We start from the raw sequence: 26,553 nt of genomic DNA, 5'->3' as shown, positions 1-26,553 counted from the left end.
GAGAAGAAGGAGAAGGAACTCTGGCCGCCACCTGAGCATACGATCTAAAAGATGCGTGGGGCTCATGGCGACCAGAGGGGGGCTTAGGGCTACCAAGTTTGGGCAGAAGAGAGGTTAAAGGAATTGAGGCTGAGGTTGTAGGAGAGGGAGGGGAACAAGGGGAGGGAAATAGGGAAAGAGAGAGGAAAGGGGTGGGGTAAGTCTGTTGAGAGACTTGATAATGAGGTTGAGACAATTGCTGTCTCTTCCTCCTAGTGCCCCTGAGATGGGCCTTTGTGCATTTGAAATTGAGGCATACCTTGTGCCTCAAAGATCTCATGCACATAAATAGGCGGAAAAAGCTACACCCCTGCTTGGAACAGCCCTTGTCATTGAATTTGAGAAGTTTGGGACACCATTCTGGGTGAGCCAGTTTACACCCTTTGCCTGCCTTTTTGCATTTCTGTCGTTTATGGACATCACAAATTTCGAGAGCATTCCCTACTATGCTCTTTTTGACCTCTATGACCTCTTTGACTACAAGGGGCGTTTGAATCAAATCAAGAGTGAAATCAAATCAAGAGTCCACCGAAAGAATGAAAATCTCACATGTATCCAGCCCCATTGAAACTATAACAAGAAATTGGCTTCTAAGCCAATCATGCGCCATTTATTTCTTGAAAGAGGACCGAGACTCTACAACAAGTTGACCTCTTCCGTTTTGGACATCTATGACGGAAAAAATCCCCTTTGCCAAATTCAAAGAAGACCTGGACAACTTTCTCCAAACCATTCTAGACCTACCCTCGATACCTGGGTATCATCCATCAGGTATTCAAACTCGATTGCGGATCAGATTTATTTTCGTGTGATTGTGTAATAAGTCACGCTTTGTGCCTTGAATCTTTTCAAGACAATCTGTCCTTGTGAATAAATAACTATAAGTAGTAGTAGTTTCCTGTCAACTGCTACATTCTGGAAATCTTTGCATCCGAGCTAGTGTTGGGGCGAGTTCGGCAAAAGTCGGACTCGTACGAGTCCATTGATTTTTTTTTACTTTTGGGCCGGACTCGAGTTCGGCAGAGGACTAGAGTCTTTGAGCAAAGTCATGTCAAGCAACAGACTCGTGATGAGAAGTCCTAAGAAAAAAAGTCATTTCTTTCTCACGAGTCCGGACTCGAGTCCTTTCTTAAAGACTCGAGTCGGGCCAATTTCTAGAAAATCGAGAAGAAGAAAAAATTTAGTGCACTTTGACTTATTTTGAGGCTCTTCGAAAGTCTTGGTTGTATTTTCAACCATCTTCCAAGTTTGTTTCCTACTTTTGTAGGTAAAATAGCCATTTCAATCCCACCCATTTCTAACAAGTAAGGATATCGATAAAAACGTCAAAAAAAGGTACAAAAGAGGTTTTTTTTTCAAAAACGAAAGTTTTGGTTATTTGACCAAAAATTGGCCAAAAATGGTAAAAACCTACGTTTTAGGCTTTTAACTTCTTTTCCTAGGTCTAATTATGACCCCAAAAAATCAGAGTACTGGATTGCAATCTGCCAGCAATTTGCCTGAGCAGTGGAGATTGGTTATATCTAGTTACACCAGTATCAAATAGGTTTCAAATGGGTTCTTGAAAAAAATATCAATAACTTACAACTTTGTATCTGGGGAATAGAAAGTATTATTGAAATGTACTTCAATAATTGTATTACAATTGAAAAGTAACTGTTAGTGCGATTGAACAAGTTTCAAAAGAAGGTTCCTTTAGTTTATTACATTTACAGAGTACATGATATCATTCAGAATTATTTTAAGATTTCATTGGAATTTAACTAGTATACGGTGCTTGAGTAAAGCGTTACTTTTTGAGTCACACTGGCGGTAAAGCGTTACTTTTTTTTTTTTAAGTAACGGTAACGGAACGGGTTTTTAGCCTTCCCGTTACCGTTGCTTTTTTTAACAAGGGAAAGAATTAATGTATAGAGATTTCCTCCACATTCATCTTAAAAGTTCTGTTTCAAATGTAGTGACTTATTTACTACTGATGGGAGCAAATGAATAATCATAGGAGGTTGCAACTAGGGTTCTCATCTTACGTTTTCTGTGATGTATGATATTACTAGTTGCATGAAGGAAACCCATAAGTTAGCCTCAAAAATGTAACCTGATTTTCCATTCGTCAAACAGTGGAATACTTGCCTTATGTTAACTAAATGATAAATGATTGTAAGAATGTTAAATAAAGGTGAAAAAAAGACTGAAACCAAACAAACTTTCATGCTGAAACCCGTTAGAAAGCGTTAGACAGATTATATTTCCTTGTCTGGGGCAGTTTTAGGCCATCTTTTTTTCTACAAAAGTAACGGTATCGTTAAAGGTAACGCATGAACTATTTCTAAGAAGTAACGCGTTACCTTTTGTGAAAAGTGACTGTAAGGGTATCGCGTTACTTTTTTCGGTAACGGTTCAAGCCCTGCATCTATATTTCCTTTTGCTTTATTACAACTTAAATCGGCAAAACGTTTTTTTCTAATTTGATCTTCTATTTTGCTTAGAACGATAATTTTTGATCCATTTCCAATCCATGTAACCTATTTGAGTCATGGTTTTGAGCACATTTTGGTAGTTCGGCAGCAGGGTCGGCACACAGTGCTGCCGCACGTCTCAGAGTGTCATTTCTGCAACTAAGCCTGAGATGCTAACGACTTTGAAAAGAAAAGCGAGAGCTGAATGCGAGCTCCTTTCGAAGTTAGTCGAAGAAACGATAAACGAGTTTTAGGCAAAGAGAACCGTAGTCATAGAGTAAGCCGGTTTTATTTGCGATTGCAAGTTTCAAGGAATAATCTAGACTGGATACAAATCGAGGCCAAAGTTGACACATCGTAATCCGCCTCCTCTTCATGAATGTCTGGGAACTTTCTTTCCAGACCCTTGTTAGCAGAGAACCAAAAATGCGATGGCTTTTTGCCACGGTTTTTTCCCTTGAGTAGTTGAGAGTCAAGAGACCGGTTTCTAGGAAAAAAACATGAGCTTGAATTCGTTGAGACACACCCCGTGATATAAACATACGGCCTAAAGATGAGTTCATATCATGCAGTTGATCATACCAAAGGAAGATCTCCCTAACCAAGCAAGACATTGCTCCCATTTTGATATATGTAAAATTGACGATAGTGTAGATTAAATACTCGACCTTAGCTCACCGTCTATGCCTTCTGTAGTACGTTCTGCAAGCGAAATCCGGATTTTTAGGTAAATGCACAGACAATGAATGTCATATAATAGCTTTCACAATTGAAAACTTGCTAATTTTGTAAAAAATCACGAAACAAGATTTCCTGGCATCCTCAGAAGGTCCCACAATGGTACAAATACTCATCAAAATTTCCGATGAAAAATCAGTGATTTTCAAATACGTACACAGGTTGCGATTGGTTGGGTTTGAACAACTCCCATGTTATTATAACTTTATTATACCAAAAAGATTTTGTTACCTGTATACAAAATCATTGCACTCGCAATGACTTTTAGCCATCCTTAGAGTGTGCACCCAATAGTGCCAGTATTGTAAAGGTCTTTGTCGGAAATGCCCTTGTAATTTTTGACATTCTCCACATGGTGAGAATCAATGGACTAATGCTATTTTGTATTGTGTAATGTTATTCCACCTCAGATAACAACCTGATATTGGGGAGTTAAGCGAGACAGATGTACCTTTGATTTCGTGAATGTTTAAGTCAAATGGGAAAGCTTCGACCAGCAAAGCTACCCATCACTTTGCCTATTTTTTTCATGTGCAGTAGCTAAGTTTGTGTCAGGTTGTTTCTCCTCTGTCTGTGGGTGGGATCAGCGTCAACCCTTTCCTTTTCGAGAAAGTCGGGCACTGGTTTTGCTGCACAAAAACGGTTTCTTTGGAGTCTAAAACTTACAATCCCTACCTATTTTCTTATGCCCTATTTGCCTGCTTTCCTTGATGAAACGAAATTTGGGTTATTTTTTACTTATTTAACACAAATGAACGATGAACGTGGAAAGAAGGACGTAAACATTTGGATTTTGTAACAACGAATCCTTCATTATGCAATAGAGCTTCCTGTGCCAATTAACCCTCATAGGTTACCTGAGTTTATTCGTTGTTTTTTATTTCAGGTACAAATGCTAAAAGAATTGAAATAAAATTGTAAAGAGTGATTCAGTTTTTTTACATCTTTAAAAGAAGCCCTTTAACAGCAGGGGCTTTCAACGTCAAGTGTACACACCCTCGCATGTCTTAGGTCTTGGAATCTACTGAAATTTGAAACGTTCAATAAGTTGATAGAAGCAATTTGATGATCTTAGATTTACAGATCAAGATACTTTAGAGGCCAAGAGGCCATCAGGGGCATGAAGCTTTCAAGTTCTCCTGGTCCGGATGGTGTGACATCTCAGTTTATGATGAGATGCTCACAGGTTCTTGCTCCAGTTTTCTCGTACTTGATGTGTTGCATCTCGGATCAGGGCAAAATCCCTCTTGACTTGACAGATATAAATAAAAGTCAAGTATAATAAATAATCTTCTCGTCTTGAACTGCTGGGATTCCAATCCCGGTAGCGGTAAGGAAGTCCGCACAAAAAAATGGGAGCAAAACATTCATATCTTGATTTTCCCAAGTATATGCCTTCAGTCATGAGACTTTTTGCTCCAAAAGTTGCGTGATAGAAACTTTAAGATGCGAATATTGACTCGTCTAAGTAGCAGCTGTCTGCTGATGTCAGCGTAATTTTGGGGAGAACACAGGTACCCTTCCAATCGAGTAGAGGTACTAAAATGACAAGAAACTTTTTTTCCGGACTTCCTTACCGTTACTGGGATTGGAATACCAGCACTTAAAGACAAAAAAGTTTTAATTTTCCCTTCCTTTTATTTATATCTCATTATTTGATCGACCAACGAATTGGAGTTGGCTGATCTGGCTAATCCATGAATATAAGGTTGATCCGGAATTTTAGTCAAAAACTTGTCCAAGTCTGACTTAAATCTTGCTACTGGATCAACCCCTACATAATCCCTACGAATATTTGAGGGCAGCAAATTGAGCAATGAAGGAGTCCGAGAAAGAAGAGAGTTGGACTTCATTGTTTTAACTAGCCTGGATTCTCGAGGGCTTGAAGGTGCTCTCAAAACGCACATTAAGCCTCTACGGTCACTACAATTGACCCTAAATCCTGGGTTGGGACAAAGCNTTCTAACCTTTCCAAATACGAGAGCTCTCTCATATCTTCAATGTTCCTAGTAAAACATCTTTGGACCTGCTCGAGCTTTTGCAAACCTGTTGAGGTATAATTGGAGCCCAAATGGGTAAAGCATATTCAAGATGCGGCTGGACAATTACTTATACAGAGTTAGCATTGTGACACTATCCCTGGATATCAAATAATATGGGTAAATAAAAGTGAAGTAAAATGAATAAATTTTTCGTCTTGAATTGCTGGGATTCCAATCCCAAATGCTGTAAGTAAGTCCGGAAAAAAATTGAAAGTGTTATTTGATGCCACATGTGAACTTCAAGTTCAAATTTGAGTTTCCTTTATCATTTTTTTCTATTATAATATCCTAAATGTCCAATTATAACCATTTGCAAACAGTCCATTTTAAGGTGATCAGTAGATTTTTATGCGACTGTATTTTTGCTTTTGACAAAAAAGGTAAAATTCTGATTTAGCCGGTATGAAATAGTTTCCGCCCCCCTCATCATTTGGTGAAATGTTTGTCAAAAATCTGAGACACTGCACTTTTATGAGTTGGACCGAGGTGAAAATAATTGATCAGAGTCGTATTTAAATCGACTGAAATCATTGTGACTGGAGGCTTCATTACTCCCCACCTATGCAAAACTCGAACCAGTTTGAATAGAAGGTAGAGTTCCTTTTTTGGGTAGACCTGAATTGAGTTATTGTCTTTCCAAGGCACATAAATCAGTGGTAATTGATAACCCAGAGAAGAAACCAGGATTGCTCGCATACTCTGACGATTCAAACAACTAACCTTTCAAGTCTAAAACACCAGTAAGTTTTTTTATCATTCTACTGTACATTTCTTAAAGTGACTACTTGATCGGTTTCCATCATTTTACTGGACGTTACAAGTTTATATGTAAAGTAAATCATTGTCCGATGGTCATGAATAGATTCAAAAGAGAAGGTTTCAAACCAATAATTGTCTTGGCTCTTTTGAACCCCATAAAGTTTGAACATACGCTCTACTTTGATAATGTCGAGCCATTTCCTTGTACGGGAAGTGAAGGTTTTACTCCTCTTTGTTCTCATGAAAAAAAAGATAAACGCTTCACGAAAACATTGCATTGGGTGTAGAAGGAGTAAATATGTTCCTTAATCGTCACCTCCAAAATTTAAGATCTGTCCATTGTACCAATGTACTTGTTTAGGCCCACCTCTTGTTCAGTAAACTCGTTCTTGTCAGCTCTCAAATTCATGAGAAAAAGTTGAATCGAGCAGTTTGCTCGAAGGTTTTCTTTGTACTTAGGGGACTTTATTTTCCCGCTAGCGTTGTCGAATGGAAGGTGAGTCCAGGCGGGAATACGATTTATTCCCTTTTTGAAATCGTCATCTCTGTAGGCCGAATATTGCGAAAGGTGTTTGGACTTTTAAAAGCACCTTAGGTCAGAGGATAATTTCCATGATTAATCGAAAGAATCGTACCAAAGCACAAAATAAATGTGATTTCAAAACCCTCGCGATGTGCTGGAAAGCTGCCAAAGCTTGGTATCCATTGAAGATTGAAAATCGAGTGAGGGACAAAAAAAAATCAAGCATCCCTAACGGGGCATCTAGAGATGACGATCAAAGTGAAAAAGTCAAAATCAATGGGGTAAAGGCCGAACTTCTCCCCCCCGAGGAGGTCAAAAAGGCAGACGGATGTCCCCAAATCTAGGACAACAGAAATGAGCAGTGATTTGAACGAAATAGATGGGTCCACAGATGAAATCGTGAGCTCGGGTAGTGACTAAGTCCTAGATCTATTCGATGAGTTAGAGGATGTGCTCCAGAACAATGAGAAGGTAAATCTTAAGGTAAGCTAAATCTTAAGGTAAATTCTCCTCCCTAGGGTCTCCGTTTCAAATTTAATGATCCATTTGGACTCTTTTATGGTATGTTTGAGTACTTCTATCCGTTATTTGAAATGTCATCACTAAAACTATAGTGCATTTATCATTGGACCATTTACTTGGAATGGTACAGTTCTAAGCATGAACAAGGTTGGCGTTTGGAAAATAATAGTGATATCTTTATTGCGACTCTTGGTCATGCCATGGCGTGAAAATATAAAGGAAAGATGGTATATAAACATCATACAGACCGTTCAGTGTGTAAAAAGAAAAATGTCAGTGGTAAAAGCAATTAAATAGTTGACTAGACAATGATATCAAAGTGAATATGACTAGAACTGGTTCAGTGCACATGAAAAAAGTGAAGAGTGTGTGAGCAGACACTACAAACACAGTTGGGAAATGGTAAGTAATGAAAATTTTGGTTATTGCAGTATGGTTGGGGGGGGGGGGATTGAACAGATCCTTTGTCAGCTCCCGTCGTTGATGGCATTGGGCCGGGAGCCGAACAAAGGTGTGTGACCGCCAATACTCCGAAGGGATTCGGCCAAGGACAATAAGGTGTTAGCAAGTCCTTGATCGGGAAGGACAACTTGTGTCCGGACATCACCTCCTGAAAGGTCAGGTTTCCAACGGTGTTGAACACTAACCTTGCCAACCCGGTGGTGAGGAGGGGCACGGTTTTGCATAGAGAATGCGTCCATGCATTGTTGACACATTGGGGCACGCACAAATATCGTTTGAGGTACTTGGTAAAGGTGGCATCGGCGGACTTGAGGGCGGATTGGGCGGAGTAGGCAAAGCAAAGGTGAAGGCCGTAGAGGAAAATTGGAGTGATGTAGGTCTGGAAGAGTTGAAGAACTATTGGAAGGGGAAGATTCTTGATAGGAAGTCTATTGCACATGTATCTGATCCTGGCCCTGGCTTTGACTATTGATGGTTTGAGATGTTTGGTGAAGGAGAGTTGAGTAGAGAATGTGAAACCGACATAATCAAGATTATTGACGATTTTAATCGGACTATTGTGGATATGGAAACAGGTGGAAAACCATGGACCTCTTCTTGATGGTTTTGAATTGGAGGCCGTTCTTTTGGCAATAACCGTAAAGAGCATTGATGACATTTTGCAATTCCTCGGCTGAATCAGCCAAGAGAACCAGGTCGTCTGCGTATTGGAGATATTGTGCCATAAAATGGGTAATGGTTTGGTCTTGGTGTATGAGGGCCTCGGTGACTGCCCGCATAAGGAATTAATACTGACATCTTTAGGGAAGAAACGATCGTATATTGCACCCCCATGGTCAAAGAAAAAAATAAGCATTATCATATTTTTGCCGTTGGTGGCCGAGGCTTTGACGGGGGTCTTAATGCCCAGCTTTAAATTCGCAATACCATGAAAAAACCATAAACCGATAGATCACCCTCTCAACAGCCTCTTTAAAAAAATGTATAATTTCGTTGTAATATTCCACGATTTCACGAAAGATTTTATTGTATCAGAGCACATTTTATTCAAACTTTTCATTGTATCAGTACAAAATGAAAAGTTGCCTGTGACTCGAATAGCCGTTTTCAGTTTAACAGACAAGTGAAGGATCTTCTCCGGAGATCCAATCACATAACAGCAATGCTAAAATAGTGAGATTGATTGTACCACGACGTTCAAGATTGGATCTGTAGAGAGCGCTTTTAATCCCTGTAAAAAACTAAAAAGACCAGCTTTATTCAAACTTACAGAGCAAGTATCTGTGCCTTAAAATTCAATGTTTTTACAAACGTCAGCTGAGTTATCTTTTAAAATCATGATGCTTTATTCGCCACCGTGACTATCAAAAGAGAACATTACATCTGAAAATGTGATTATTTTTCCCAATTTTCTTAAACTCTTACCAACTTCCTAACATTTATCATAATTAAGATCACATGAAAATGGCATCATACGTCTGAAAACATCATTTTCAAATCTGCCCTGTAATCGTGAAGCTTTTACGATCTCTTATCTTCTTGTTAGGTGAACGTCCGTTGAAAATTGACAGCATCGTTCGAAATGAGGTGAAGATTACAGTACATCTGGCATAATTTACCAACAAGAGCAATCAAATGATAATAATTAGTAATTCATTTAGGGAGCCACAGAGCCTGGCAATACTATCCGGACAAAATTTGATAACGACATGAGGATTAGGTTTTGCAACAAAGTTTATTTAGAAAAGATTGATCATGCACGTATACTGCATAGTTCATTTTTTCACATGATCACTGAGGGAGTTAAGAACAGACTTCTAGCAGCTCATGAACGCGACCCAGACCTTTTTGACCTCGAACTTATTGAGGTTTTGTATGCTCTTCTTGACGAGGTTTTTCAGGCGCTTGAAGTTGTTGCCTTACGTAGCTCTGACCAGAAATAAGAACGACATGTCGTTTCACAACATTATTGACTTGTCAAACTCAAGAATTTCGCAGTATGATGACTAACGCCTTACCAAACCTCTAAAAGTTGTGAAGGCAAATATACGACCATAAACTACTCTATGAGTTAGAAGTTATGCAGTAGTTTATGGTACGACCCATGTACGACCCAAAACCAAAACAAGTACGAGAAATAAATCGTCGGAACAAGGTTCCGTGAGACAAATATTAAGGCATTGCGAAATTCTTAATTGTGACAAGTCAATACACAATCACTCTTGGATATTTTGTCCCTTTGGCAATCTCATTGGTGCTGTTACCGGCCAAGAGCAATTCGGAAATAACATTACGACATTGCTCTTGTAGCTTCATTTTGGCAAAGAATTCCAAACTTATTTTAGAAACAAAAGCTTGCCAGAACTTTTGGAACGTAGTTTATTGACGGGAAAGTTTAATCTAACATGTGCTTTTTAATTTATAGGCTCTGAAAATGTTGTCCGGGTAGTACTGCTCGACTCTATAGGGTAGCCGAGTGTTCAAAGGTAAAGTGCAAAAAGGTCAAAATTACAAAGAAAATCAACGTCAAGCTATGAAGGAGCCATGACAGCCGAGTGGCCCACTATACTGTTCCCTACAACATGGTCTCCCACAGGGCGGGGGCTTGGATCCCACGTAGGAGAAAACTATGACCCTGGATGGTTCTTTTTAGATATTTTGAAATCATGAAATAGCAAAAGTGCTCATCCGAAAAAATTGTTGAAATTCAATTACTGTATAAGCTAACTTCTTACATCAACAGCTTATTTAATCCAACTATAAACGCTTACCGTATTCGGAGGGATAACAAAAGAAGCTCAAGTATTTCTTTCTTTTTCAGAATATGGACATAGATCATTTGAACACAATGGAACCCTGGCAAATAGTGTCATTTTTCCTCAACAAGGCTCAAAATAAGCAATTTGATCTCGCTTCAACAACCAATGCACTCGCCTTCCAAGTAAAAAACAATATGATGTCTCTGAGGTGGGAAAATATGTTACATTTTCATCTAACTAGTTCCTTGGTACTGGTCATATTGCATTTTACGTCTAAAAACAAGTGAACGAGTCACATCTGATAAGCGGCAGACAAAAGCTGATATTTCGTGGCTTATCCCCTGGACCGCTTGACTGACCTCTCTGCCTTATTCTTCAACCAATCTGAGTTGAGAGTTTCGATCGACACAGAATTTAGTTTGTTCTTTTGAGGGGTCAAGTGGATAAGCCATGAAGCGGATAAACCACGAAAATATGAGGAAGAGCGTTCAAAGGCATGCGTACACATAAAAATCAAAAAGTAATGGTAACACAAAATTATAGAAATAAATCACATCAAGAAAAGTAAAGTCGAAGCCAAATCTAATGAAAGTTATTTCTCCTCAGATGCTTGCAGTGTTATTGGTCACCCTGGTATGGGCGGTGAGCACCGCTTATTTTGGTATCTCAACTATAAACGCAATTGACAACTCTACTCCAAGTACTGATTTGATTAGTACCAACATTTTTCTTACCACCAAACCCTACACTGCACCTACAACCACGACTACTATTATTACAACCACGACTACAACCACAACTACAACCAGTGCCATTGGTAACTCAATATCTTTTTTACTTCTTGACAAGCCTTTTTCAAAATATTGTGCTGCATCTAATAATTGATCCAAACTTGGGATAATTCCCCTTTTAAAGATGGTGCAGGCCTAAAAAGGCTTCGAGGTGGTTTGAACGGTGACTGGGGACACTGGCGGATCCTCTTAGAACCTGGAACCATACAATCCAATAGAATATGAAAAAAGTATCAAATACTTCTTGGACTAATATGTCATAAAAACTGCTTCTTTGGCGTCAAGAACGAAATGCTTCTGTTCTTTCTCGAGCCCCTTCATTGTACAAATAGTTTCCGTCTACGTAATATTCATAGGGAATGCTTAGGCATTGTTGATCTGGGATCTTCGAACCTACTTGATTTTACATGCAGAAGAACATTTCAAAGTCATAATATAACCTGTAAAGGAGTTGCCCATCAAATTACTTTGGCACATAAAATGGATTGAACTACCATGTCGGACTGATATTCGGCATTCCGAATGTAGGAAACGTGACAAACTCAAACCCCAATGAGACAGCCATATTTCTCAAAAGCAAAAAAGGGACCAAACGCACACAAATCAAGCATAACAAACGCAAAATGCTGCAAAAATAAAGGGCCAATGTTCGAAAGGGCAAATGCAAAAATGGCTGCCAAATGAAGAAAAATTAATTCCGATACTTTTTGGCTCTCCGTGGTCAATAGCAGGGAAATTCAAACCATTTTCTGGTAGAATCATATTTCTCCCCAGCTTTTTCTATCTTGTTGGATATTTTTTGTTTTTTGACACTCTGCATTTTTCACAGTTTTAGCTCAAACACTGCTGCTGTCATGTTCTCCGTTTTCTTTGAAAGATGAGTTCACCCAACAACCTGTCAAAAACATTTTCATAGTTCGTCCATTTTGGCATATTTGCTTCCTACCGTTCAAACATTATTTTCTTGAACCGCTTTGACAACGCAACATTTTACGTCAACCCTCAAAGGTAACATCCTATAAGCCTTCAAAACGAAATTGTAGGAAAAACAACGTTGTATTTCTTTTATCAGCACACTGCCAAAATATGGAACACAGTGGTAAAAATACCCTTTAAAGTTTTGATGGAAATTCCCAAGCACATCTTGGCATTCTTCTCCCTCAGAAAATCATGGGGAACAATTTTGATTTTATTGCTTTATGAAATTCTAACCCACATAAAAAAACTTACATACCTAAAAACATTATAAAAGCTAAAATTTTCAAAAAACTACCCAATGTAAGTTGGGAGCACATTAAGTTAGCTCTTTAATATAAATTATGATATCATCTATTTCACCGCTACGTAGTTACATGGAATTTAGTGGTCCAAATTTCATCGGTTTTAGCCCGAAAATGCCCCGGTTCTATGTTAATTCAATTTCCCAAAGAATTAATCAATGTAAGTTGGGAGCACATTAAGTTAGCTCTTTAATATAAATTATGATATCATCTATTTCACCGCTACGTAGTTACATGGAATTTAGGGGTCCAAATTTCATCGGTTTTAGCCCGAAAATGCCCCGGTTCTATGTTAATTCAATTTCCCAAAGAATTAATATCGATTTTCAAATTCACAAATACAAAAGATTATTTTTCCTCTTCTTACATAGTCTCACAATTAGCAAAAAATGCTATATAATGTCACTTCAAACACACTAAAAGTGTAATCTTTGAAGATGTGTTTTACAATCATCATGTGTACACTTAGTTATGAATTCACTTGAATTCTGAAGACAAGACATACAACAAACAAAGTTATAGATTTTGTCGTTTCTTGAATACTTTGCTGAAACTGATTGAAAATATCTTCTTTAATGTTTCATTAATATTTGTGAAATTTTCAGTGACCACTCAACTAAATGTACCTTGGACGCTTTTAAGAATGAATTTTCAAAAATATCCTTTTTTTGAGGGTTTTAGATATGGTTGTACAAGATTTTGAGTTAATTTGAAATTATGCAAGAGGTGGAAAAATAATCATTGTAGCAAGAGGCTACTAATTGAGCTCTTGCTCGGATGGATTTGGAATGCGTTCCTATATATGTTCGATCTTGCATTGAAATGTACACACTCTACGTCTACTGGAATAATAAACCATACCAAACAAGTTACATCATTCATTTTTGCGATAATGAAAATCGATATTATAATTTTGGGAAATTGAATTAACATATAACCGGGGCATTTTGGGGCTAAAAACGATGAAATTTGGACCACTAAATCCGATGTAACTAAGTAGCGGTGAAATAGATGATATCGTAAATTACATTCAAGAGCTAACTAAGTGTGCTCCTAATTTACATGGAGTAGGTTTTTGAAAATTTTAGTTTTTATAATGTTTTTAGGTATGTAAGTTTTTTATGTGGACTAGAATTCCATGAAACAATCAAGTTAAAGTTGTTCCCTATGACTTTTTGGGGTAGAAAAATGCCAATTTGTGTTTGGGAATTTCAATGGAAACTTGATAGGGCTTTTTGAACACCGTGGGAGGGGAATCGAAATCGAATTCCTTTCTTGCGCCACTTTTGTTGTTTAGTGAAGGGTAGTCCTTTTGAATTTTTACTTACTCTAATTTTGTATCGTACTCAACTAATCATTTGAAATGCGTAAAATCATTTAAAAGAATAGAAAAAAGAGCATTTGAGTCTGGATTGCACGTTTTCCATGTTCTAACAATTCCTTGTTCTGGTAGAAATTTCGATCCTATACAGGAGTACTTAAAAGTGATGGGATCAAATACATTTTCAAAATCAGGATTGCCAGAAAGCTAGGTAAGTCAAAGCACCACCCTGTCCATTATAATGTAACAGGTTAGCTTTGCCTAGAGTAGCAACCCTGGTTTGATCGAAGAAAAATCTGGGTTACTTTTTGTGACCAACTAACGGGTGTCCGATGTGCCGCTAGTGATGCCATATGCCACTGAAAATGTAAAAGGGTAGCCCAAGTAAGAACCTCCCGTGATTATTTATTTGAGCCCATCAGTAGTACTTATGCCACTCCAAAATCATTGTGCTTTCATCCTTTATTTTGAAATTTGACAAACTAAGCAAATTCATTTAAGGTTACAAGGCTAGTTAGTTCTCACGATTAAGATAACTTATTTGGTGATCACCATTCTATGCTTTGCAGCGCAGTCCTTGAGGCTTCAAATTGAGAACGCCCTTAATGGTGATCCAATTCCTGGAGCTTTGGTTACGCTTCAATCCGATGTCACTCGCCAGATGATTCAAGCAGAGATAGACAGCAACGGGCTCTTTGTGGCGAGTGTAGGGTCAATTGGTCAAGAAGTGATGGTGACCATCGAACACGATGGATTTATCTCTCTTCAAGACTACGTCATCACCTCTAGTTCAGCCCAATCTGATTCCGCCAGGGTGATTTCCATGTCTCCGGTTTTTGATGTGGGTCCCTCATTTTAGATTCGAAGCACTGCCCCAAAATAATGTCAAAAGTGCATCTTATTTAGACCGATGTCAGCAAACGCATGGTTTTGAATTGGAACCCTTATGCGGTCAATTTAGATACTTTGGTGCTTCAATTTGCCATTGGGCGCGATGATGAGGACTGTGTCGTGTTTTACGCAAATAGAATGTGTGGCAACATGAATCTTGATAGAGATGTTCTTGTAAGTTGACCACGTCAAATTCATGTCGGCAAACTCATTGAGCATATTTTGTTTTCAGCATGGGAAAGATGGCGGTGAAACGGTCACATGGAAAAACGAGGACGAATTTGGCTATGCCATTGTTATCGCAGACTTTTCTGGTGCCAATGAGTATTCTTTGATAGAAACTGAAGCCAAAATGATTATTTATGTTGATGATGGATTTGTTTTATCTTTGGATATTCCAAAGGAAGAACCCTCTCCACGAAGCAGGTAAAAAACTAAAACTGAATACTTTTTTGGAAGTAAATCTTTTTAGAAATATTTTCAAAGAAAGATCTCTATAGCGCAATAGAACAAGTCAATTTGGGGCAATAATTTTCATCCCTAGTTCACAAAATTCCATAAATTTCAATTTAGAAATAGACAAGACAAGCATTTGTCTCATGTTTTCGATGAGACCATGGAGGTCCCATTTTAAGTTGAGGTCTTTCCATTTGTCGTCGTATGCCCCGGTAGGCTTTGATCTCATTAAGAAACGAGACTAAAACGATGATTTAGGCCATACCTTGGATTGGGTTTTTTATCCTCCATCCTTTCAAAGAGGATATTGCTGATCATTTCCGCTGACATCAAAAATATTTTGGAATTTGACACGAATTCACCTCACTCGTAAATTTTATCGCACAAGTCAAATTTCTTGGTTCGTCCATGTTGTATCACCAGCGATGGCAAAATTCGACTCTGAAGGGATTTCTGCCACTTTCTGCCACCATTTTCTGCCACCTGGTCAAAAATGGCTTTTAATGATTTCTCATCCCTGTGTGTCACCCCTTTAGCCCAACGTAAACTTGAGCAACTGAAAACTAGAACCATGGAAAAAACCGGGTTAACAAGAATTATTCTGGCTACTGCCAGAAACTTTTGGCTTAGGCCGAGATCTTAACCACTCTCCAATGTAGATTTGAACCATTGGACCACTTCAGTCTTCTCTTTCTTCCTTTTTTACGCTGAACAAAATCATTTTTTTCCCATTAGGTTTTGGGTCGTGGGATGTTTAAAAGGCTCTAGAGGAGCCTCATCATTCGTAGAAGTTAACAAAATTGTGGATGACGACCCTGCGAACGATCCCGATTTGTGCTTTAGTACTTGATTTCTTTGTCTTTTCTTGGACTTATCATATATGCCTCATTTACAAAATGATCATTCTACTTCTAAAAAAATTCGTGGGCTCCTGTTGAACAAAAAATCTCTCGAACTAGGGAACAAGACGGAAAACACAAATGTCTGCACGTTTATGTTCTGTTTTAGATATTACAATAAATTGCTTTTTCGCGTTTTCTAATTCAATTTCGTGCCTAGAGGGAAACGAATTTTCCTTGTTTTCCCAATGGGACTTGCATCAGACCTTGGACTTCCCCGAGCATGGCGCTTTACGTTTTGTCCATACTGCTAATCCTGTGATTCAAAACAGGCACGAAAAGGCACAAAATGTATAACAGGAAAAACTCAGACGTAAAAGTGTGAAGTTTATAAGGACATTTAAACAGAGAAAAATACGAAAATAAAATGGTTAGAAACATTTGATTGGGGTGTGATATCACGGTGGAAAAATCTAGATGGTTTCAATGGATGCCGAAATTCATTGCTTTCACGCGCTTTCAAGAGTTGGATCAAGCAAGATCAAATTTGAACCATGATGAGGATGAAAAATTGCCGAAAAAATGGCGATATTATAGTCCCCTTTTACTATCTACTCAGAATACCAGATTTCTTAAATCTGGTCTCAAAATGCCTTGACTAGGGAAGGTGAAAGACATTTTCTTTCTCCTCTAAAATGTGAAAATAGATGACCTACGCTCACAAAAGTCATTGCTAAATCTATGATAAATTTACGACATATAAAGAACATACCTAGAACTATCCACGCGCCAAAATCTGAGAAAATCCAGACTATGCTTTTGGAAAGGTCAAAAGACAAATAAGGCCATTACACGCCGAATTTCAATTGAAACACTTGTTTAATCCAATCTTATCGAAAGGCTATTATTGTCCCTGGAGTATTTTGATTCAAAGTTCATGTCAATTGGATACCACAGCCGGAGTTATGGTTGTTCAAACACCGATGGCCACGTGGTTTGGCCCAAAATGGACATGGCCCNCGCTCACAAAAGTCATTGCTAAATCTATGATAAATTTACGACAGATAAAGAACATACCTAGAACTATCCACGCGCCAAAATCTGAGAAAATCCGGACTATGCTTTTGGAAAGGTCAAAAGACAAATAAGGCCATTACACGCCGAATTTCAATTGAAACACTTGTTCAATCCAATCTTATCGAAAGGCTATTATTGTCCCTGGAGTATTTTGATTCAAAGTTCATGTCAATTGGATACCACAGCCGGAGTTATGGCTGTTCAAACACCAATGGCCACGTGGTTTGGCCCAAAATGGACATTGCCCTAGAATAGGCCATATTGATCCCATGGGGCTGAAAATTTTGATGCGAACCGACTTTTATCTAGGCATTGACCGTGCGAAATTTCATGAGATTCTGTGGAATGTCCCGCAGTATGTTTGGGCTTATCATTACAAACTGATGATAAAAGTAATAATAAATCGTCTCCGGACGCTGTTGTTTTTTCATCTCTCGGTAGCTTTGGTGATGTATGTTAATCAGCGGCCTTTTTCCTCCATTTCTTGGTCTTGGACTTGATTCGACGCCAAATTCGTTCGAAACGATTTCTGTTTTGTCGAGAATTTTTGGCGCTTGTTTGACAAGCGAGGAAAATGAGGGCACCGACAAAAACTGCTCTGCTACGAGGAGGAATTCCTTCAAATGTTGTGTCATTTTGTTCTTCTTGTTGTTGAAGATAAATAGAGCCTTTGGTTGCTCGAAGATTTCTAAGTTCATTTTTGCACTCTTTTTCGGCGGAAACCAAATCCAGGAACCACGATTTTTTGACGAAACTAGGAAAGTTGTCCTCCAAAACGTCTCGGAAACGACAAAATGTTTCATGCTCCCAAATCATCGAAATCGGTTGAACATTCAATTTTGGTGATTTACGTCCATAGCGAAACATGGAGCTCAACTCTTGGCGTAAATGAGCTTGTGGGTCATCATTTCCCTGAAACGAGAGTGGCAGAACAAACTTAAAGTAAAGAACGACTGATTTTGGAATTCGTTTGAAAACTTATCAAATATCAAGTTACCTCCGTCTTTTTTGAGACATGATGTGGAAATTCCCGAGAAATGAAGAAGTCAATCACAGTTGAATCAAATTCATCTGAGCGGAGCCATTCAACGAACAAATCAATTGTGTTCCAATGCTGAAATTGGGGATCGACCACAAAGGATTCTAAAATGGCTTGCGGGAGTTTGACTCTTAAGTAAGCAATGCGATACTTTCTGAAAGGAAAAAAATGAGCAAGGTGGACACTCTCTTCCCTGATTGTGACATATATGAATATCAAAACTCATTTACGTACCTAATAAAAAGATTTTCTTTGAGGACTTTTCTTCGAAAGAGATCGTATGATTTGTCGTCCAACTCTCTTTGGTCAAGAATGTATTCTTCTTGATGGAATTCTTTGTGGATTCTGGACCAGAGTGAAAACATTTGGCGGTAATTGAACCTCGTTCTTAGTTCAAGATTTTGGCGATGGGAAAAAATGATTTGGGCTATCATGATGTTCTTCCACACACTCCAATGACGTATTTGATTCGTCAAAATGAGCTCAACAATTTCCTTGTCGTACTGATCCATCAGGGATTTTAAAGGATGGTATTCTTGTAGGAGGTCTTCCTTATCCACATCCAGGCAATAACTCGTTCTCCATTCATCGTTCATTTCCAACAAAATGCAAAGTGGATGAGCCATTTTTTCGGTCGTCGTCGCTTGGACCACTAAATTGTATTGTTTGATCGATGAGGATTGTTCAAATTTTGAACGCCAGTCATTGATATTATGAATTTCGTAACTCTTGTAATAATTCACGTTTGAAACCGTCACTTTTGAATCGGGACTTGGTCTGAATCTTGGGTAGTCCGAAATGGAAAAAATGTCCAAATCCCAAGGAACCAAAACACTTAATTTCTCCTAAAAACGAGCAAAAGAGGAATTAGTTAATCTTGTTCACTTTGCTACTTAAAGCAACAACCTTTCTTTTTAACCTCATTTCCCAAATCTAAGTTTGTGGAGGTCTTTATTTCAAACTTGATTTCGAAGACAGGAATGCTCAATTATTCTATTCAATTTTATTCTACAATTTTTTCATTAACATACCTTGGATTTTGGGACGGACTTTTGCTTTTGAAGCATTGGATGAGCAAATTTTGAGATATTTGCCGTTTCCAGTTTGGCTTTGCCACGAAATAAGGTCGATTTGTTCGTTAAATTGTGCCACTTTGGAAATAAAACCATTTCAGCCTCAAATCCTTCGACGAGATATTCGAACGTCACCAATATGCGCTTTTCCCCGGTATTTGAGGCGTCAAGAAAAAGTCTCAAATCTTCATCCGAACAGTTTTTCATATCATACTGTAATTGAAAATGAATCCCACAAAAAATAATTCGATTGACACAAACTCAAACAGAGTAATCGCTCAGTTCTTGAAAAATCAACCGGATGCAAAAAATAAACAAACTTTGGATGTAATCAATATTGTACTTACATGAAAAGGAAATCCGTAGAATTTGGCATTAGCAATTTTGCTCATCTTTTTCAACGATCCTTGATGAAATATGTTGGGAAAAATGACAAGGATTTGTTTTGCATTGTTTTCTTGTTCTAAAACCGAAATGAGATTCTCAATTGATTCATTATCGAGTTCTTTGATCGTGTTTAAACTTCGATATTCTTGAATAAACGGTATCATTTTCTGGATTTCTTCGGAATTCCGCAAATTCAAAACGAGGCCGTCTTCAATCTCGAAATTGTCATGACATCTACAAGAAAATTCAAATCATATCAGAGACGCACATTTCGAGATTTTGAACAAAAAGTAACATTTGCACAAACATTTCTTTTCAAATATATGGATAACATGCCTGTCAATTGTTTGCGTTTTAGGGTAAAAGGTTAAGCTAGTTTCGATTAAAGTCCATGCCAAAGCAGCTCTTAGATCTACAGGGATCAGTCCGGTCGATTTAGTCCAAATAGAATCATAAGAAAAACGCAGACATTTTTCAAAAGGACAGTTGTTTTCGTTTGAATGAAATGTGCGTTTCTAAAATGGTAATTAGCCCTGGAAAGAAAAGCGACATGACTGGCGATTTTTTTTTCTTTCTAGAAGTGAGAAAAATAGAGGAGCCAGACGTAAATATATAGGTAGCAAAAATGATTTTTTGGCTCCCTTTTGCAAAGGTCATTTTCTTTTACAAAATACTTATTGGCTTCCAACTATGTTATATACCTGGTTCTGGCTCCCCAATCCTCCCCCGGGAAGGGAGATGTTATATTCTCATTCTAGTCACCCATAGTTCTCTCTCATACTCGCTCTACACCTTCTCTCACTGCTCTCCATAGTTTCCCTTTTCCCCCACGGTAAGTGAAAATGCCCGCTATTTTTGGGTATATTCTCGCATCCCTAGTTACTTACTTCCCCCTGGGAGAATGTCGAGTAAGTGAAAAAGGTCTTGAGGGTAAGATGAAGGAATTAGGCGACCAATTGTTCTTTTGCTGGTAGCGACAAGCATTATGGGGCATTTGTGGGAAATGTTTTTTTTGGGTGGGTTTATATTTTAAACATTATTAAATATTAAGCTGGAAGAATAGGTAGGTGGTTTTTTAAAATGGAAGAGGGAGAGTAAGTGATCACAGAAGTGTTTTTTTGAAAATGGAGCAGGGGGGAGAGTAAATGGGGCAAGAAAAGCTGGAAGAGTAAATGGCACGAGAAGCAACAATACATACTCAATGTGCAATGAGAGACTGTACATAGAAACCAAACCGGTTTGAAGAGTCAAGTAATTTGAGGTGGTGATTTTTGACCCATAGCTAATTGATGCTAATTGGAAGCAAGCTAGATTACGTTCGACTCCAGCATATTTCCTCATGAGTAGAGATCAGATTTGAAAGTGATTTGTACGTTGAGCAGAAATCAAAGAGGGTTACAATGAGTAATAGGTTTAGCTCAGTGTGGATGGTCTGAACTATCCAAAGAAGAAAACCAGTTACTAAAAACCCTTTGAATTGCTGCTCTATGTGCAAATCAATTTCAAGTCCAATCTCTACTCATGAGCTATGTTTGGCGTTTGGCGTTGTCTCAATCCTCCCATAAGATTAGCCAAGAAACTGGGACGAAAAATCAATGAACATCTGCAGTTCTTTAGGGGTTTCAATTGATTTACAAGCTATCTTACAAGTTTGAAAAATTGTACCAATTGTTATGAAGCTCGGTTTCGACAGTTTAATTAATGCCACCAGCCTTGTGTTTTGGATACCAACTGTTGTAAAACGTCATCATTATGTCAAAAAATGTTTTTTTCGTTTACATTACATATTTGATGTTTTCAAGCATATTTCATGCAAATCTAGGGTTTTGAGTTTGGGCTGCCTTTAATCTTATTTTTTTGTTTTAGATTTTAGGATACATATTTTGAATCATACTTTACTTGACAAAGATATTTCTTTACTGTCTTGAAATGTACCCAACATGCTTTCTCATACTTTTTTCTCTAAACTCTAAGCTTTGCAATTTTTAACTAATATTGATGTGGCAAGTTTTTTTTTTGGCTTCGTTTGGGCCAAAGAATACCGGACATTTTCATCTTACATGACGGAAAATTGCGTCTTTCACTCGGGTTGCTACTCCCTGGGTCTGAAAACTGTCGAACCGGAGAGCAACGTGGTACCTCGGGCCACCCTGAAGCATGCAGTCAACCAGATTCATGGCCTCGTGCGTGCTCTGCGTCGACCTAGGGAGGCAAGAGTAAGTAGAGCCAGTGCCGTCGGAGGAGCCAAGGACGGAAGGAACGGGCGGCTCCTACTGCTCCACATCTGGCACTTTCTTACTCTTGCCTCCCTAGGTCGACAAAATGCACTCGGACATAAAATGAAGCTGGTCGATTGCATGGTTCAGATTTGCCCTCAATCCACTTACTCTCCTCTTCTCTAGCTTTCCACACCCATGGAGTGGGATACCCTCGTAAAAGAAATAGCTATTCCTGTATATATTCCCGCCTCCCTATTCAAAAAACATTTAGTCATTTACCACCCACTCGGCCATGCAACAGCGAGTTGCTTTCCTGGCAAACAGATAGCAACAAAATGAGCAAATGAAACTTGTTTTTTTTCAGATTTGTTATTTTTTTTTCAGTTTCATCGTTTGCTTTGCAGTTATGACAATGCTAAAAAGCAAAAATCACGTTAAGACCCAACTTGTCCACCGAATATTTTAACTTTTATTTCGATTAAAATTAATTTTTATTTTCTTCAATTTTTCATTTTGGCGTTGAATTTATAGAAGTCTGGCACCTCCAAATTAATACTTCGAGAACTAAATAATTCCTATGTGGTCATGGTTTTACAACAAATTTGGTCAACCTTCATGGCAAGACCAATTTCAAAATGGGCGTGTTTTAGGTTGATACTAAAACTAGACAAAACATGACAAACCTTGGCATTGAAACGGAATCGTCGTCATCATCATCTAGGTCTTTGTCCACGATCCAAACGAATTGACCGGATTTTTCGGGAATCTTGGCTAAAATTGCTTTAATTGACTTCATGTGCAAAATTGTCGCTTCATCAATGAGGACGTGAATTTTGGAACTTGCACCATCTTTCTCAGTTTCGGGTAACATTTCCGAGATTAATTCTGCATTATGTGCCTCGTTGAAGGATCCGTCCTCCCCAATTTCCGCTACTTTGACGTTCGGAAGGGACGAAAAATGGTGTCCCAAGTATTTTGTTAGCAAAAGCTCAGAATCTCTGAAACTGAAAAGTTCATAATCTTTGAAACGTGAAGAAACCGACACGGCCTACAGGATGGATTTTATAAGCTTATACAAAATTTGCTTTGGCAAAAGTGACTTTATGGCTGAACCATTTACTTTCAAAATTGGTGCCCCAATTGCCAACAACATTTGCTTTGCATTGAAATCATTGCGACACATGTTGAACAACAACCTTTGAATGCTGGAGGCCAATTTTAGCAAGTCATTTCCAGGGACAGTACAGAACGTGCCAGCAGTGAGGCTGATAGTGGATATTTTCTTTAAATATTTTTGTTCAAGAGCGACCAATTTGACTAATCTTTCGTATACTGAAAGGGTGTTTATCGAAGACCCTAAATCCAGAATCTGGTGTATCTAGAGCAATTTTCAAAGCGGCAATACATGCTTTTGTTTTTAACACTTTATCCCGTTCACCCTGTAATCAGGAACTTGAAAACAACATCAATTTCTAACCATTTCTAACCTCTAACCTCAAATCTAACTTCTTTCCTAATTTTGAGCTCACTGAGATCAGTCGCATTTTCTTTTGCTGTTGTTCTCCCAGGAATTTGGAACCAAGGTGGAACTTGGTTGTTGTGCATGTGCAGTGTTCTTGGTGTTTGTGTGTGAGTGAATGAATGGGAATTGCCATTTACTCACTCAATTAGGTTTGTTTTTTTACGGCTGTTTGGTAAGACGTAATTACTATAAAACCTAATAAGTTCATTGCTCATCTATGTTTATGTTTAGCTTTACCAGTTTCTCTTTGATATGAATTGTAGTATTTTTAGTTCCAAATCGTTATGTGTAAGTCTTTAGTTTGATTGTATTGGTCCTTGAAAGTTAGAATTTGTTTTTTGTTCATTAGTGTATTGATTTGGTTTTGCGTTAGGTCAGTATGTTGAGTTTTTTCCGTGTTTTTGTGTTTTTTTTCTTTTTTTTGCGGACTTCCTTACCGCTACCAGGAATTGGAATCCCTACACTTCAAGACGAGAAGATCATTAATTTTACTTTACTGACTTTCATTTCTATATATATTATTTGATTGACCAACGAATTAGGATTCTTGAGGGCTTGAAGGTGCTCTCAAAACGCACGTTAAGCCTCTACGGTCACTACAATTGACCCTAAATCCTGGGTTGGGACAAACCTCATGGATGCTTTTGAAAACGTACAATATCAGATACCTTTTGTACCTTCTCTGAGTACTGTACAATCCCAACCTTTTTAACCTCTCCCAATACGAGAGCTCTCTCATATCTTCAATGTTCCTAGTAAAACATCTTTGGACCTGCTTGAGCTTTTGCAAACCTGCTGAACTAATTGGAGCCCAAATGGGAGAGGCAAGTTCAAGATGCAGCTGAACAATCGACTTGTACAGAGTTAGCATCGTGATATTATCTCTGGACTTAAACGTGCGATATATCCAACCACATGTTTGAAAAGCTTTACCAACTTTCAACTGGATATGCTCATCGAACTTTCCATTATCTTGGGGGACTACACCTAAATCCTTCATGGATGAGACTTGCTCAATGTCCATACCTTCATCATCTAATAGTGGAGTGTCTAATGGCGTCGACCCAAAGGTCATTGTGCGGAATTTCATTGCATTCAGTGCCATGTTACTCGCAGCAACCCAGGAGTAAATGTGCTCTAGGACCTCTAACAGGCAACCGGAGTTCTGACCATTCCTACCAACTACCAATTTTGTATCATCAGCATAAGAAGAGATACTGAGATTACTACTACTAAGCTTCTGAAGCAGAGCAATGAAGATATTGAAAGGGAGAGGACCCAAAATGGAGCCCTGAGGGACACCCGACTTAACATCATGTACGTCACTAAGGGATCCCTCAACCTTAGCTAATTGTTTCCTATCACAAATGAAACTTCTTAGCCAATTGAGAACCTTGCCTTGGATCCCAATCTCATGGAGCCTGTCAACTAAAAGGCCATGATCTACCTTGTCAAAGGCCTTGGCAAAGTCGAGATAAACTACATCGACTGATTCATGGCTCTCCAGTCCCTCAATAACCTGCTCTATATAATCAATCAGTTGGGTAACCGTGCTAAAATGTGCTCGGAAGCCATGCTGGCTAGGAGGAAGGACTTCATGGATATCAAGAAATTCAACAAGTTTGAACGTCATGATCTTCTCAAACACCTTTGCAATATTCGAAGTGAGAGCGATCGGCCTATAATTACTGGGGAGTGACTTATCTCCCCCTTTGAAAATTGGAACAACATGAGGTACCTTCAGAGAAGAGGGGAACTTGCCCTGGTCCAAGATGCAACGCATCAAGTACGAGAAAACAGGAGCAAGAACCTGTGAGCATCTCATCAGAAACTGAGATGTCACCCCATCAGGGCCAGGGGAGCTCGAGAGTCTTAAGTCCCCGATGGCCTCTAAAGCATCCTGATCTGTGACTACGAGATCATCTGAATGCTCAACTTGACAAGCCTTGCCAGTCCCAACAAACTCATCAATAGAAGAATGGGCTGTTGCTTCTAAACTCTTTGGAGATGAAAACACATCGGAGCTCCATGTTTCCGTTCACCACGGGAATTCATTAGGTCAGGACCTTTCACCCCTGGCTGGTGGACGGAACAAACTCTAAGAGACAGATGAAACACCCTGTTGGGCCTTTTGAGGCTGATGGGGAAGCCCTCAAGCCCTCGAGAATCCAGGCTAGTTCGAACAATGAAGTCCACATCTCTTCTTTCTCGGGCTCTTTCATTGTTTAATTTGCTTCCCTCTGACATTCGTAGGGAATACGTAGGCCTTGTTGATCCGGTAGCATCTTTCAAGTCAGACTTGGACAAATTTTTAGATAGCATACCAGATCAACCCTACATTCAAGGACTAGCTCGGTGTGCCAACTCAAATTCGTTGGTAGACCAAATATCGTATAAAGATTGAAAGGTAATAAAAAGACGAATTAAAACTTTTCATTTAATTAGTACTGGGGATTACATTTCCTGTAGCGGTTAGAAAAGTCCGTGAAGTACCAAACCCCCCAAAAATGTGTTTGGCTCCCTAAAATCGTTCGGCGTTTCCGAATAGGGCAAACTTGACCCCTGATAGCTTGGGATTGAATGAATGCCATTGAGCCTTTTCTCGAGGCAAAATGAAAAGAAATAGCCATTTTGGCCAAAAATACTTGAACTGTGACTCGTTCCTTATAATGAGAGGCTACCACATATTTGAAATCAGACTTACACGAAATTTTGAAGAGGTCTTGCCACCAGAAACAACACGCAGTTATTTCCATCTTGGGCGAGTTTGGTGGCCTTGGTCTTTAAGATTTCCGTTTTCCCGGAACCAAATTGACCATGACTCTTAATGATCATTTTGCAAGGATCTTTGTGAAGAATCTTCAGTTGATGAAGGTTCCATAAGATGATCGATTGGCCAGGGAAATCCACCCTCTTCATTTGGTGCTTGGCAACTTGGCCACCCTCAAAAATCTGTTTATTGATCAAGGCGTGAAAAAGGAAGGTCTTGACCAGGTCTTCAAAAACTTTGTTGTTGATGCCATTGATCCCATTCTCAATGACATCGTTTGCACGTTCCTTTAGAATCTTGTCCAAGGAGGAACCAATGGTCGAAATCTGCACTAAATACGGTTGGCAGCTAGAGCAAATCGCTACAGTTTGGAGCATTTCTCCAAAACACGCCCATGTGAGGAATTCCCACCCCTTTTCTGTTGGTAAATGTTTCTGGAGGTATTCGAAAGCGTTGTTGGACTGCTTTTTGATTTTCTTGGCGGTTCTTCTTCCAAGAGTATTTTTGCACTCCACATAAATGATCTTCTTCACTTGACCCAATATGATGAGATAATCGAATTCGTTCTTGCCTTGCTTACCACCCAAC

The 26,553-nt window shown here is 38.8% G+C and overlaps 1 protein-coding gene across 2 annotated transcripts; it reads left to right on the top strand.

The window, feature by feature from the left end:
- Positions 1-10,366: 10,366 nt before the first annotated feature.
- LOC131891633 (uncharacterized) lies at positions 10,367-16,086 on the top strand. Of its 2 annotated transcripts, XM_059241263.1 has the most exons (6): positions 10,367-10,508; positions 10,907-11,117; positions 14,262-14,533; positions 14,599-14,757; positions 14,816-15,009; positions 15,775-16,086. In XM_059241263.1, the coding sequence occupies exons 2-6, from the start codon at positions 10,907-10,909 to the stop codon at positions 15,887-15,889; spliced, it is 951 nt and encodes a 316-aa protein (XP_059097246.1). In that variant the 5' UTR covers positions 10,367-10,508; the 3' UTR covers positions 15,890-16,086. The 2 variants fall into 2 exon arrangements, with proteins under 2 accessions (XP_059097246.1, XP_059097245.1); XM_059241262.1 differs by lacking the exon at positions 10,367-10,508 and having other exon boundaries at positions 10,806-11,117.
- Positions 16,087-26,553: the final 10,467 nt, after the last annotated feature.

The sequence above is a fragment of the Tigriopus californicus genome, chromosome 12 (assembly GCF_007210705.1).
Source record: "Tigriopus californicus strain San Diego chromosome 12, Tcal_SD_v2.1, whole genome shotgun sequence".
In the NCBI taxonomy this organism is placed as follows: Eukaryota; Metazoa; Arthropoda; class Copepoda; order Harpacticoida; family Harpacticidae; genus Tigriopus; species Tigriopus californicus.
This window is presented reverse-complemented; position numbering and strand designations above follow the sequence as displayed.

Bases quoted from the DNA above. Each gene is read 5' to 3' on its own strand.
- LOC131891633 (XM_059241262.1), top strand. From the start codon at position 10,886: ATGAAAGTTATTTCTCCTCAGATGCTTGCAGTGTTATTGGTCACCCTG. The intron at 14,534-14,598 runs GTGGGTCCCTCA...CATCTTATTTAG, and splicing joins CCATGTCTCCGGTTTTTGAT to ACCGATGTCAGCAAACGCAT. The intron at 15,010-15,774 runs GTAAAAAACTAA...TTTTCCCATTAG, and splicing joins GAACCCTCTCCACGAAGCAG to GTTTTGGGTCGTGGGATGTT.